The 14,556-nt window shown below is 38.9% G+C and overlaps 2 protein-coding genes across 2 annotated transcripts; one reads left to right on the top strand and one right to left on the bottom strand.

Moving 5' to 3' along the window:
- Nucleotides 1-305: 305 nt before the first annotated feature.
- Nucleotides 306-758, bottom strand: CD1H11orf71 (chromosome D1 C11orf71 homolog). The gene has a single exon (XM_049612869.1). It carries the CDS (start codon nt 756-758, stop codon nt 363-365), a length of 396 nt encoding a protein of 131 aa, XP_049468826.1. The 3' UTR covers nt 306-362.
- A 334-nt stretch (nt 759-1,092) lies between these two features.
- Nucleotides 1,093-8,210, top strand: RBM7 (RNA binding motif protein 7). The gene is made up of 5 exons (XM_049612844.1): nt 1,093-1,188; nt 1,936-2,098; nt 3,089-3,176; nt 6,029-6,119; nt 7,712-8,210. Exons 1-5 carry the CDS (start codon nt 1,093-1,095, stop codon nt 8,072-8,074), a joined length of 801 nt encoding a protein of 266 aa, XP_049468801.1. The 3' UTR covers nt 8,075-8,210.
- Nucleotides 8,211-14,556: the final 6,346 nt, after the last annotated feature.

Raw genomic sequence — 14,556 nt, 5'->3', positions numbered from 1 at the left:
CAATTGGCGAGGAAGAGGAGAGAAGACTGGCAGAGCAATTTGGATCCTTTGTTGGGATGGAGTGCACAAGGGGAAACAAATGGTTGCTGACCTCTGGGAAGGGTGGCTCAGCTTTGCGACTAAGAAAAAAAAATCTCCACTACCTTCTTCCTGATCTAATCATCCCGGCCGCTTTAAAACCATCGGGATAAAGCAGTAAGTAAAAATTTCCTCCGTATTAAGCCGTTATTAACAGGACTCCTACGTGTTTTTATATTAAAATTTAAATACATCTCTAAAAATAAGACTGTCATGGCACCACGAGAGGATTTGAGAGAGGCCTTGTTTACAAGCGGATCGAGGGCCGACGGGAGGTTTGCATATTAAGCCGAAAGACGGGCTGCGACAACACTCCCAACTGCAATCAGACGCTGCTGCAGCACACTCCTTAAGAGATCCAGTTTGACCGCGGGGGTCGGATAAGGTGAGAATCTGGCCTGACGGGAGCGGTTCCGCCCATCAGCTTCCCTTCCCTTTCTAAAGCGTTGCGGGCTGCGGCCGACCCCAGTCGCCCGACGGCTGTCGGCCTGAACGCTCTGCCGGACGGCCTGACGAGGAGCGGGTCCTGGAAGAATCGCCTCACGCCTGGCAACGAGGAAGCTGTCTCCAGAGACCATCGCCAGGGCTAAGGCAGACAGGTTGAGATCGCCGTGGGAGGCGCGGTAGGCCATCCTGCTCCTTTGATCGCCGGCCGACAGGGGCACGTAGTTCAGGGCCATCTTCAAACACTGCCCGCAGTGTTTGTTACGTCCCTCGGTCAAGGTAGGCTCTTGGCGGCTACGCAGATCAGTCCAGCCGGTCTCGAACGCGACCCCCGCCTACAGCGGAAGCCATTAACTCCAGCAGCGGCCGACGGAGGAGCCGCCTTCAACCGGCGCTCTCCTCTCGAGCATGCGCAGCCCGCCCGCGCACGTCGACGCCAGCCGAGAGCGAGCGTGAATGACGTCTACGTCCGTGACGCCCGGGTCGACGAGGGCGTGGGGTTTCCGAGAGTGCGCAGTGAGTGCGGCGGCGACGACCCTTCGGCCTTTTTAGGGAGGGGGCGACATTGCGATGGGGGCGGCGGCAGCGGAAGCGGATCGCACGCTCTTTGTGGGCAACCTTGAAACGAAAGTGACCGAGGAGCTCCTTTTCGAGCTTTTCCACCAGGTAAGCGGCCGAGAGCCGGCTCTTCCTTTCGTTTATCCGGCTCTCTTATGGCTCGGCCCAACGGCCAGGCCCGCCTTCTTTTCGAAAGCTGGGTTGTGGGTCCCGGCGCTCGAAGGCTGGGCCGCTTGGGGCCGGAGGTCACTCTGGGAAAGTGACGCGCTCGCGGGGGGTCGCTTTATGGAAAGAGCCCTGGTGAGTTCACGCTGAAGTGACTCATTGGTAGAGTATATTTTAATTGGTCATTATCTGTTTTCCACGTAAGTTTTTTTTTTTTAATTGCAGCATTAGAATATTTAAAACAGACTCCTAAATACGCTGTAGAAAAGCAGGCTTGTAGTGTCTCTGTGTTAATATTTGCATTAAAATGTGTTAAAAATTCAGAGTATCCTTTTCTCTCCAGTTCTGTTCTCTAACAGCTGGTAACGATTGGTTAATCGGTAAAAAAGCGAATTTTTAGTCCGAGAAAACCGGACTAGTCTTGATAAACCGTTACCTGGAGTGAGAAAATGATGGATGTTGGTCGCCCTGTTAAAAAGTCATAAGGTACTCTGAAATGTAAATTGAGCGACTGCTTCCAGTTCCTTATGGTCTTCCTTCCCCCACATAAATTAATCAAGTGTTTGGTCGTAGCTATAGGATCTGTAACCGAGGTGGAAATTCTTGTGTGTCCATTTTTTTAGACTTTCTGATTACATTTTTGTTGTGTTTCATCTTTGCAAAATTCGAGATTTTTCTTTTCGTCTATAGGCTGGGCCAGTAATAAAAGTGAAAATTCCGAAAGATAAGGATGGTAAACCAAAGCAGTTTGCATTTGTGAATTTCAAACATGAAGTGTCCGTTCCTTATGCGATGAATCTGCTTAATGGAATCAAACTGTTTGGGAGGCCCATCAAAATTCAGTTTAGATCAGGTAACTATTAAGTGTTAATTGTTTGGGGAGAGGGTCTTTTTGTTTGTTTGTTTCTCAGTTCTTTGTTTTTAATTTTGTTCAATTTTAAAGAACCTCTTTTTAGATGAAAATACTTCAAACTTTGTGGATAGTAAACTATATATCCCTGAAAATAGGTAACATTGACAACATGGCTTTTGAAAGTTGTCATTTTAAAATTGAATTTGCTGTTTCAGATTCTGTGTCTCCCTCTCTCTCTGCTCCTCACCTGTTCATGCTCTGTCTCTCTCGGTCTCAAAAATAAATAAACGTTAAAAAAGAAAATTAAAAAAAAAAAAAGGGGGGCGCCTGGGTGGCTCAGTCGGTTAAGCGCCCGACTTCGGCTCAGGTCATGATCTCGTGGTCCGTGAGTTCGAGCCCCGTGTCGGGCTCTGTGCTGACAGCTCAGAGCCTGGAGCCTGTTTCAGATTCTGTGTCTCCCTCTCTCTCTGCTCCTCACCTGTTCATGCTCTCTCTCTCTGTCTCAAAAATAAATAAACGTTAAAAAAAAAATTAAAAAATAAATAAATAAAATTGAATTTGGGTTAGTGAAGAGAATGTAAACTTTGTTGTTAGAATGACTTGGGTTTGGGTCCTTGCTCTGAAAGGAGCAAGGATTATTTTCTGAAAACGCTTTTCCTAGCTGCTTTGTAATTCACATTTACAAATTTTGATTCTGGATCCTGATGAGGGTGAAATTTTCTGTGTATCCAGTCTCAAAATTTAGTGTGGGGATCAGAATATTATGGCCAGATTGGATATTTATACATTGGATAATACCTTGTTTGGAACCCTTTGTTTTGGAAGTATCTGGTATTGAACACATAAGTTTTACTCTGATGAAATTGTAAAGCAGTCTTACTGTAATTTGAGGTTTTCTTTTGTAGCCTCTGTCTACATGATTTGGGGTAGGGGAGACATAATTTCAACTTAAGGTTTCTATCAATAATTTCTCAATTTTTTTTATTTTAGGAAGTAGCCATGCCTCACAGGATGTCAGTTTGTCATATCCCCAGCATCATATTGGAAACTCAAGCCCTACCTCTACATCTCCTAGCAGGTAATATTTTACACCTATTGTTAAAATCATTTGTCAGAAATTTTCCTAGGTAGTGATCCCAAAACGCACAATGAGTGATTTGTTTCCTTCTTTAAGCTCCTTCTTCTTCGTTCTTCTGCTATATTATTTGTATGTTGACTTATAATTAGGTATAATTAGGTTTCAAGGGGATTATAGACAGACACGTATGTATAGTACCCCTAAAACGGATGCATATGTTAACTATATGTTCATTTGGAAAGACATACACCCACATATTTTTGTACATAACTGAAAGAAAACTTCTCAGAACATTACTTAGCCCTTATTATTTTCAGTATACTCTATTTTCTAATCTGTTTCCTGTAAAAAATTTAAATTAGTTTTGACCACCAGTTGGTTGTTAATTGCAGTTTAAAAATAACTGTCTGGAAACAGACTAGTGGACTAAGAGTTTGTAGAATTGGATTCTAGGTGTGCCTCCACCGATTGCATAATCTTGAGATAGTGTCATTTCTCTGATCCTGTCCTTCCATTTGTCAGGAAAAGCTGAGTTGACTGATGTCTAGAACCTCTTCTAGTTACTAAGGGTTAGAAAAGATCCCGTATTTACATAAATAATTTTATTTGCGCTAGGAAAGCCGATATTTCACCAGGGACAGTTTTTTCCTGGATTATCCACAGAGTTATTCCATCAATCATAATGGGCTTCATTTAAGGAAGAGTTAGCAAACATGTGTCAGGTTCTTCAGCTCCTTTGCATTTATGCTCTCGTGTCTCACGGCAGTCTTATGAGGTAGGGGTTATTGTTAGTTCTACCTTATATGTGAAGAAAATGAGGATTGGAGGTTAACTTGCTCAAGTTTGAACCGTTCGTAATAGTGGACTGGGATTGAAACCCAGGCATTGTGACGAAGCCTCTAGGATAGGCTGCCTAATGGAGCTTACAAGTCTTCATGAAGACATGTGTATGTTTTGTGACTACCTGTTTGATAAGTCCTCTAGAGAAAGAGTAGAACATGCTTGGAGAAAAGATCCAGCGAGGAGAGATGATATAAACGAATGAGGAACTAAAAGGGGCCAACGTACCTAGATCACAATGAATGAGAAATGGAGAGTAGCAGATGGTGTTGGTGCGGTAGAAGAGGTGAGACGATATAGGGTCTTTCTTCTAGGCCATAGTTAGAAATTGGGAACGTTATCCTAAAAACCGTCAAAAGATACCAAAATGTTTTCAGTAGGACAATAACGGGAACAGGTTTGTATTTTAACACTTTGTTTGGTTGCTGTGGGAGAACAGATTGGGGGGACAAGGCTGAAAATAGACCAATGAGGAAACTGTTGGTAGCAAAGTATTGGCATTAGTTGGAAGATAGCAAGGAAGTTCCTGGGATGATGTTGATGGTTTGGATTAGGGCGGTGCCAAGAGCTGGGGCAAAGTGGCTTCGATATGACAAGATGACTAGACAGCGAAGTTGCGGGAAAGAATAGTGTACAAAGGGTGCCATCTTCACATCCTTTCTTGCTAACTGAAATTGTGTTTAAATACTTCTCAGCACATCCGGAACTTGAAGCATCTCAAACCACTTTTGTAGAAGCTTCAAAGGTATCTCAGGTGGAGGAAAAATGAGTTTTTAGCTCCCTCAGAATTCTCTTTGGGAAAAAGTATGCAAGTAAATGATTTGTTTTTAATTTAAGGCTGGAACATACATCGTTTTTATACCCTTCTTATAAGGAAAATTATACTTTTTACCTCTTTAGCATATGGATATATAACTAATTTAAGAAAACCCAAAATGGGAAGTGGCTGGGTGGCTCAGTCAGTCAGTTGAGTGTCTGACTCTTTTGCCTCAGGTTCTAATCCCAGGGTCATGGGATCGAGCCCTGTGTCAGGCTTCACACTGAGCATAGAGCCTGCTTGAGATGATCTCTCTCCCTCCGTCTCTCCCTGCTCACACACGTGCCCATGCTTGATGTTTCTGACTCTCTCTCTCCCTCAAAAAAAAAAAAACCAAAAAAACCAAAAAACACAATGAAAATATCTAAACTATGAGGCAAATCAATTAGTGATATGATTCTAAATATTTTAAAATAAATTTAAAATACTTGCTAAGTGAGTTTTTCTGTAGAGTAAGCTTCCTTTTTAGGAGGTGGGGAATAAGATATAAGTCCTTGAAATTAATATCCTATCTATGTTACAGAACTCTTAATTTCTTGTTCTCCAAGATCTATTCCTCTTCCCTGTCTCAGTAAATGTGTGTGTAATTGCTCAAGCCAGAAATCTGCGTTTTTATCCTTAATTTTTCTTTTTCCTTCATCTGTCATATCTAATTAACCAAATCCTTTTCGTTTCAGTTTTCAGCCTAAGCCTTTGTGCTAGTCCCAGGATTGACGTTTTTTTTTTTTTTTTTTCTTTCTATAAAGGCCACATACATGTTTCAGGCGTTGCAGGCCATCGTAACACTACATAGAAAATACAGACACAAGAGTGTTACAAAAACTGGATTGGCCCATAGGCTATATAGCTTGCTCACCCCTGTGCTCGTTCTTCCTGCAGCTGGAATGTTTTGCCTCCAGGTGATCTTGTTACTCAGTTTTCACTTCAAATGTCTCCTTTTTAGAAAGGCCATCCCTGACCAGCGAGCTAAAATAGAACTCCTGTCTCTCACCTTACTTGCTTTTTAGTCGACTATTCATAATAACACTTGGAACAAGGTAAATTGTCTTACTCTCTGAATCCTTTCCCTTATCTATGAGAGCAGATACCTTGTTTTTCTTGTTCATTCCTACCTTTGGGACCTGTGTCTTGCTCATGATTAGTATGTAGTAAATATTTGTTAAATGAATGATTATATGTTGTTTTTCTTTCACAGGCATGAAAGGACTGTGGATAACATGATTCCATCAGCACAGATAATTCAGAGGTCTTTCTCTTCTCCAGAAAATTTTCAGAGACAAGCAGTGGTAGGTTGATTTATCAACTTGGTTAAAAAAAAAAAAAAAACAACCAACCAAAAAACAACAAAAAAGCACAGCAAAACACTTAGATTGAAATGTTCAAATAATTCTTAAGTAATGTCCTAAGTTTTCGTTAGACTAGCATGATCTTTGTAGATTGGTTACTCATTTTAGTTTTCACTGGGTTGAAGTACATTTTTAAAAGATTGAAGATAAATAGAAGAGCTGTGTTTCACATTTGTATTTTTCTTCATCCATTGTTGTGGTGGTGGTGTGTTTAAAAGACAGGAAATTTATTCTCTGATGTTCTTGTAACCTAGGCTGAAGGACTTATTAGCATATGCTCTCTTTGATGCTTGTAACAGTAATTGAATATATTGGAGTCTTCAGACCATCTTCCTCTTGCTTTCCATTTTTTCTATAATATGAGGCTGTGAGACTAGGCTTAAAATCCTTGATATGTTTTACTGTTCCATCTTTGTGTCCAGTCCTTCATTTTTTCATTTTGTCGTCACGTCCTTTATTTGTTTCTTTTTCTTGAATTCATTTCTTCTTTTTTTCACTGCCCAATCACAAGCATGGCTTATGACCCCTTGACCTTTTGCAGGCCTGCAAAATAAAAATAGAAGAATGAAATAAGGTAAAATTGAGCTCAGTATAAAGAGATGTCCACTTTTATGTACATATCACGTATTTTTCTCATTTTGCTGTAGGCTATTTAAAAAAAATGATCACTGGCTTATAAGCTATCTGCAGGCAGAATTTGGGGGACCACTGGTCTAGTCAGTTCGTACTTGTCTCCATTTTCTCCTCACTGGTCCATCTTACACACTTGTTTGAAAATTATTGTAACTCTGTTTTGCTTATCTTCCTGGTAATTTGACTTTCCATCTTGTAACATAAAGTCAGAAGTCTCTAGCTTAGTTATTAGGTACTCTGATCATCTGATGCCAATAAAGCTTTTTAGCCTAATTGTCCATTAATCAGTGCTTATGAGGTCTGTAACCTCTCTCAGAGTTACTTGCTATTCTGCGAACACATTCTGTTTCCTTGTTATCTTTGTGTAATTTCCTTTCCTTGATATACTTCCCCCTTAAAATATTCTATCCATATTTTTAATACTCAGGTCCTATGCCACCTTCGTGAAGCCTTTCCTAATGATACTGAGCTCTTGACTCTTTATGTGTTCATCAGACAGTGATTTACATTATCATCATTTGTATGACCTCTTCCCTTCTACGTTTTGTTCTTGAGGGCAGGGAGTAGTAGGGGTAGTCGTAGAGGTTGGGGGGGGAGCCGGTGCCTGGGTGGCTTCGTTGGTTAAGCTTGCGACTTCAGCTCAGGTCATGATCTCTCATTTCGTGAGTTTAAGCCCCTCATTGAACTCTCTGCTGTCAGCACAGAGTCTGCTTTGGATCCTCTGTCTCCCTCTCCCTCTTTCAGAAATAAACATTTAAAAAAAAATAGTAGTTATGTACAAATATCTTGTAGTTGTCCATTGGAATGAACAAACTTTGACTTGTTTAACCTAAGATCTACCTGGGCAGGTGGACCTACTAAAAATATTTGTAGTTAACATTTCCTTCTTTTTCTCTTAGATGAACAGTATTTTGAGACAGATGTCGTATGGTGGGAAATTCGGTTCTCCACATCTGGATCAGTCAGGATTTTCCCCATCAGTTCAGTCACATAATCCTACTTTTAACCAGTCTTCAAGCTCCCAGTGGCGCCAGGAGACGCCATCCTCACAACGTAAAGTCAGACAGAATTCTCATCCCTACATCCTGGACAGACATTACAGCCGTGAACAACGCTACACTGATCATGGGTCTGACCATCATTACAGAGGAGGCAGGGACGACTACTTCCATGAAGATCGGAATCCTGATGGCTGGAGCCACGATTATGAAAACAGAAGAGACAGTAGTAGAGATGGAAAATGGCGTTCGTCTCGACACTAACAAGTATTAAAAGGACGATGTTTTTAGAGGGTCATTCTAGGTCCCTTTGGCTGAATTGATCTGGAGGTGTTTTGTTAACTTTACAGAGCAGCTTTACAAGTTGCCACATTTCTTTATAAAATTTTTAAAACCTATAGCTGCAGTCTAATACAGAAATAAGAATTGTGGTTCCAGTTTTATTACATTAATAACCTTTCACCTCAGGGTTTTATGAAGAGGAAAGGGTTTTATGCAAAAGAAAGTGCCACAGTTTCTAATCATTTTAGACAATTAACGAAAGGATGTATTATATGGATTGGTTGTATTATAAAGCAGATATTTTAATTATCTGTTATCTTTTTGTATGGCAAGAAGTTTGTTGTCAGTGAATCAGATTTTGGTGTATATAATAGAAAACATTCAAGTTTTGATAGTCTGAAATGACTGTCAGTATTTTGTTGATAAAAGAAAGTAATTTCAGTGACTCATTTTACTTAAAACTTATTGGGGTTTTAAGGGGATACTTAAAAAAAATTTAAGGTTTTAAGTCATATTTGACTTCTTAGAGAATTTTTAGTGTAAGTTCTGTGACATGCTCATTTGAGTTTTACTCTAATTGAACATAAAATTGTAAATCTATACATGCTGTCTTATTCTAAAAATTTTTAAATCTACTCATTAAATCATGTTTGATGTATAACTGAAGTTACTCAGGAAGTTAAATATCTCTAAATGTATTTTTTTACGTTAAAAAAATACAGTGTTAACATAAATCCCCTTTTCAGGAATAACAAAAATGTAAAAGCAGAGGTAAAATGGTAAAATGTTTTACTGAAAGTATTCTTTTTGCAAAAAGAAGGTTCATGAACTGTTTAAGTGCTGCCTCTGTTACTCAAAACTTTAAAAACTTTAACATTTTCAAAGTGCCCAGGACATGTGTACATGGGTATGTTTTATTGTGGAGATTGTACAGATTGCTTTTTTGTTTGAACGTTTGAAACAATTTAAACTTTTTCTGATTTAAAAATTTTTATTTTTATTTTTATTTTTATTTTTTTTTAATTTTTTTTTCAACGTTTTTTATTTATTTTTGGGACAGAGAGAGACAGAGCATGAACGGGGGAGGGGCAGAGAGAGAGGGAGACACAGAATCGGAAACAGGCTCCAGGCTCCGAGCCATCAGCCCAGAGCCTGACGCGGGGCTCGAACTCACGGACCGCGAGATCGTGACCTGGCTGAAGTCGGACGCTTAACCGACTGTGCCACCCAGGCGCCCCGATTTAAAAATTTTTAAATCTTGTTTAACAGAATTGTGTATCAAGATGCTGTTTCCCATTTATTGTAGAACTTGTTTATAAAAAACCATTCCTTGAAAAATTTTGATCCTTTTTAATATTAGTAACCACAGCATTTATACTGTGTTCTTTTTTAATATATTGAAAATCTAAAAAAGAGTGTGTCTTATTATTTTGACATTACTAACTTTGGAGACCATGTATACAAAGTTAGCAACATACTTTTATTCAGTGATGGCCTGGTGTTAAGAATGTTGGTTCTTAGAGCATCCTGAAATATTCCTTTTGTACATATTGAAATTAATATTTCAGAATCAGATTTTCAGTGATCTGGATTATAGTTCTTACCAGTTACGAACTGGTTACCCTCCTTAGTCTCTGGGAGTTCACGTACTCTCAGGTCTTCCCTGTGTGTAAATGCATGCCGTTTTTCGGTAAGTGGAACTATTGACTCCGCATGATTAAAAGTTTGTTTGCTTACACAGTTTAATAGTAGAAGGATTTGTTTGCAGTGAGCTTCTTCTCCAGTATCTTACCTATGTGAATATTTGGTAGCTTATAGAGATTAACAAAGATTAGTACTGCTTTATTGCAAGGTATCTCTGGGTCCGATCCTTTCATATTGATTCATAGGTAATCCTGGTTCAGGGTAATCTTTTTTAATGATTTTAATGACGGGGCACACGCCTTAGGAGGTTCCAGTGGATCTCTTTCACTTCAATCCCACCCAGTTGAAAGTAACCAAACATAAATGTACTAGGTAAAGGGACAGAACGAGATGGCCCCAACAAATTGGACATAGTTGGGGAGCTCGTTCACCCAGGCTTGAGAGCTACAGTAGAAAGGAAGAGGTGTTTTTGTGGGAGCACGGTTTCTCCCCAAGGGTGTGGCACGAAATACCACTCTGTTCTGTAATGAAGTGTTGGGTAAACGTTCTGTACTGTCTGACATGGTGTAACCTTCTCAGAGAGTGGCAACACCATAAAGCTTCTAACAAGTACTGCAGTAAAGAAATCTTTATACATAGTATTCCGAACTTTTTTGACCCTTATTTTACCCTTTTGTACATAACACATATTAATATACTAAGACCTCTAAAGAATCTGACCCCACCCTTCTCTATCAAATCAGTCAATATTTTTGGTACCACTTTCCAGTTCTGTTGTGTAGGCCCATATTCCTCACACCTACTGCCTATCATGCTAGAAGGGGCAATCATCTTCTTCCAAGATTATTCTATCTGCACCCTACTGTAGCAGTTTATGTATTCCAATAGTACCCTGTATTTCGCTTGTCGTAGCCTTATACTGTGTTATAATTTTCTTTTTATTTGTATCTCTCTAGAAAGTTCCATGAAGGCAGAAACCATATCTTACCAGTGAATTCTCAGTATCCAGTACCTGGCATTAAATTACTTGGTAAATTTTTGATGAATGAATGAAGGAATGTTTGTCAGATAATTGAATTAAAAAAGGAGGCTTAATCATAGTGGTAGTAGTTTTTTTTTTTTTTTAATAGGTTTCCTAACCATGAACCATCATTGCATCCTGTTATAAAAACTCTGTATTACAATATATTGTGCCTTTAATACACTCTAGAATTCTATTTGCTTTCCAAAAGTGTTAAGGTTTTGATCTGTATTCATGAGGTTTTCTTTTAAAAATTAGTTTATTATGTTGGTTTGGTTTTGGAATTATGGTTCTGCTAGCTTTATAGAATGAATTGGCAAGCTTATCTTGTTCTATGCCCTGGAAAGAAAATTGAAAAATATAGGAATTAACCTGTTTCTTTAAGACTTGTTAAACTCCTTTGTAAAACTAATTTCTTAGAAGTAACTGGTTTTTTCTCCCGTTTTTTGTTTTGGTTATCAGTCTATCCGTATTTCCTACTTTCTCAGGAATCAATCTGAATAATTTATACCTTTCTAAAAAAAAAAACAAAACCATTTTCTCTGTCTTTCCAAATTAACTGACAGTTGTACATGGTATTTCTTACAATTTTTGTTAAACTCTATCTGCAGTTATAGTTGTTTTAGTTCCCGATATATTTTACTTTCCCTCCCACATCTTCATTAGACTCGCTGTGCTGGTATACATTGTGCATTTATTTAGGTAAAAGCAGCATACTACATTGTTTCTGTTTTTGAAACCTTCCCTTTTAAAGAGATTGAAGTAAAAATTATATATGATTCCGACAGTTAACCATTTCTGGAGCTCTTTGGTCCTCCGTGTAGATCCATCTGGTATCTACTTGGAAGTTTTTGGGATATGTCTTGTAGTGCAGCCTTGCTGGTGATGAATTCTTTTAGCTTTTGTGTCTGGAAAAGTATATTTCATCTTTGTGTTTGAAATATCTTTTTGCTGGGTATAGAATTCTAACTTGACAGTTTTTTTCCCCCTTTTGATATTTTAAAAATGTGGCTCCACTGTCCCCCTGCTTGCATTTTTTCCTATAAGAATACTGCTGGCTAGTACATAATGTGTCATTTTTGTCTGGCTGGTTTTGAGCAATTGGATTATAATGTGCCTTAATACAGTTTTCTTCATGTTCCTTTTGCTTGGAGTTTTTTGAGATTCATGGGTCTGCGGGTTTATAATTTCAATCATAATTGGAAAATTTTGGCCATTGTTTGAAAAAAAATTTTTGTCCTCACTTTCCTCTTTGGAAATTTCAACTACGCTTAATACGAGACTACTTAATGTTATCCCATAGCTCACTGATGTGTTGTATTTTTTAAATTTTGTTTTCTCTGTGTGTTCATTTAGATAGTTGTATTACTAGGTCCTCAAGACTACTTTTTCCTTTTTTTTTTCCCCCTGCAGTGGCTAGTTAGCAATTAATTCCAATATAATCTTCATCTTAGATGTTGTAGTTTTTCTCTCTAGCAGTTTGATTGACGTCGCTTTTCTTCTGATTGGTACTCTGTTTTTTTTTCTCTTCAGCTTCATGAGGTACAATTGACAACATTGTAGTCTATTTAAAGTATAGAGCACGATTTGATACACATTGTGAAAGAGTCCCCCCAGTGAGTAAATTAACACATGACTTTTGGATCTTTTTTTTTTTTTTGTATCTTCACTATCTTTACTTAATTTTTTCAACAATTGGAATAAAGTTACAGTAATTTTTAATGTCCTTGCCTGCTAATTCTAATATTTTTGTCAGTTCTCAGTTGGTTTCTGTTGGTTCACTCCCGTTATCGGATGTGTTTTCCTGCTGCTTTTGCACACCCTGCAATTTTGACTGGTTGCTGGGCAATAGGGATTTTACCTCATTGGATACTTGATAGTTTGTATTTCTGTAAATATTCTTGAGCTTTCTTCCAGAACACAGGTAAGTTACTTGTAAACCATTGTAGCTGGGACATGATTTAAGATTTGTTAGGATTTCACAACTATTTAGGATTAACTCCCCCATTACCAAAGCCAAACTCTCGAACACTGCAACAGATGCAAACACTGTAACACATGCTCGTGAATTACGAAATGTTTCCATCTATCTAGTGGGAATAGATACTATTCCTGGTCCTCTGTGAGTGCTGAGTAGTAAGTAGTCCCTCTAATTCTCTGGGACAATTCTTTTCCCAGCCTTAGATAGTTTCTTCAAACCTGTATGCTGATCTCTACTCTCATGAAAACTGGAGGAAACCCGCAGATGTCAGAGTTTTCTCCTGGGCAACTTAACCACGTGCAGTCCTGTGTACTAGATGTTGTAGCTGCCTCGGTTCCCTGAGACTCTCCTGGAGTTTGCCAGGCTTTGCCTACCCTGCCCCCAACCGCACTGCTGCCTGGAAATTGCCTCAAGGCAGCAAGCTGAGGCAATCTTAAGGCTCACCTCATCTGTCTCCTGCTCCTGAGGATCACTGTCCTTTCCACCTGACGTCCACTGTTTTGTGTTTTTTTCTTTGCATTGGTTGTTCAGGCAGGAGGGTAAATCCAATCCTTGTTACCCCATCTTGACTGGAGGTGGAAATTAAGTCCTGGGTTTTGACACATAGTGTACTCACCATTCTTCATGTTAAATGGTCTGTATTTTCATGTTTGATTTTTCTTTCTAACTTGAGTTATTTAGTTCCTTTTTAAATTTCTAATTGATTTTTTTTCCTTCTATTGTGACTTTTTATAGCCTGTGGAGAGAGAACGTGGCCAATGGGATAAAATAAAAAACAAATAGAACAAATTTGTAGAGATAAAACCCGATCACTAGCTGGATGATCACAGGCTTTTTTTTAGGTTTCCTGGCAATGAGCTAACAGGGCTGACCCACGGCCCAGGCACACCTGTCCCAAGGCTGCAGAGGAGAACTTGGAAGGCACACCCATCCTCCTTGCCTGGCCCTTCTGCCTGTGAATTCCATCCTGCCCTGTGGGACACCCGCCAGGTGTTCACCTAAAGGTTTCTGTTCCAATTTTTCTAATGGTTCCATGCATGTGTGAAAAACAATGATTTTCTCTTTTTCAAAACTCTGCTTTGACAAAATTATCTCTTACCTGACAAAACGTGTAAATCAAAAATGTCAGAATGAGGAGTTATTAAAAAAAAATTAAAATGTGTGCATATAATTTAATACACATAAGTATACATTCACTTGCCAATCTTTTGATGTGGAGCCAAAGCCCTTTCCTTATATCTAGGTATGCTAATTGGAGGTTAGTGGCTGTTCTTGCATAAATCACTACCAGATTGCATTGCCTATAATTTCCATTTTGAGTTTCCTCATAGTGGAAGGCAGTTGCAGAGAAACTTGTGAAGGATTCAAGTTTTCTGTTTCTCCTCCTTAACAGTTGTCTTGCTCACACTTAATCTCAGCAAGTTCTTATAATGATTTATCCTTCCTGAATCTTTGCAAAGTAATTCAACTAGTTTTCTAGAAATTTTTATGTTCCACATTCGTATTCGTATTTTATATTCATCCACATTCTTATTCATCGGCTTATATCATGTGTAGGTTGAGAATTTACATTAATGAGCACTAAACTTAAGCAGGTTTGGAACAACTTAACTGGTAAGAGGAAGCACGGGTGAACTTCTAGGAGTGGCTGACCAGTCCCTAGGCTGCAGCATGTCAAGGACGCAGACATTTATTACAGAAAGAATAGGGAACACCAGTGAATCCAACAACTCAGTTAAGTGGCATCAAAGCAGAGAAATGTGCTAATTTGGTAGATAAGTTCTGTTAATTATATGTTTCAAATCCTACATGTTTTTC

This window comes from Panthera uncia, chromosome D1 (genome assembly GCF_023721935.1).
Source record: "Panthera uncia isolate 11264 chromosome D1, Puncia_PCG_1.0, whole genome shotgun sequence".
NCBI classification, from domain to species: Eukaryota; Metazoa; Chordata; class Mammalia; order Carnivora; family Felidae; genus Panthera; species Panthera uncia.
Note: the sequence above shows the minus strand (reverse complement) of the source record. Positions and strands in the feature narration are given on the sequence as shown.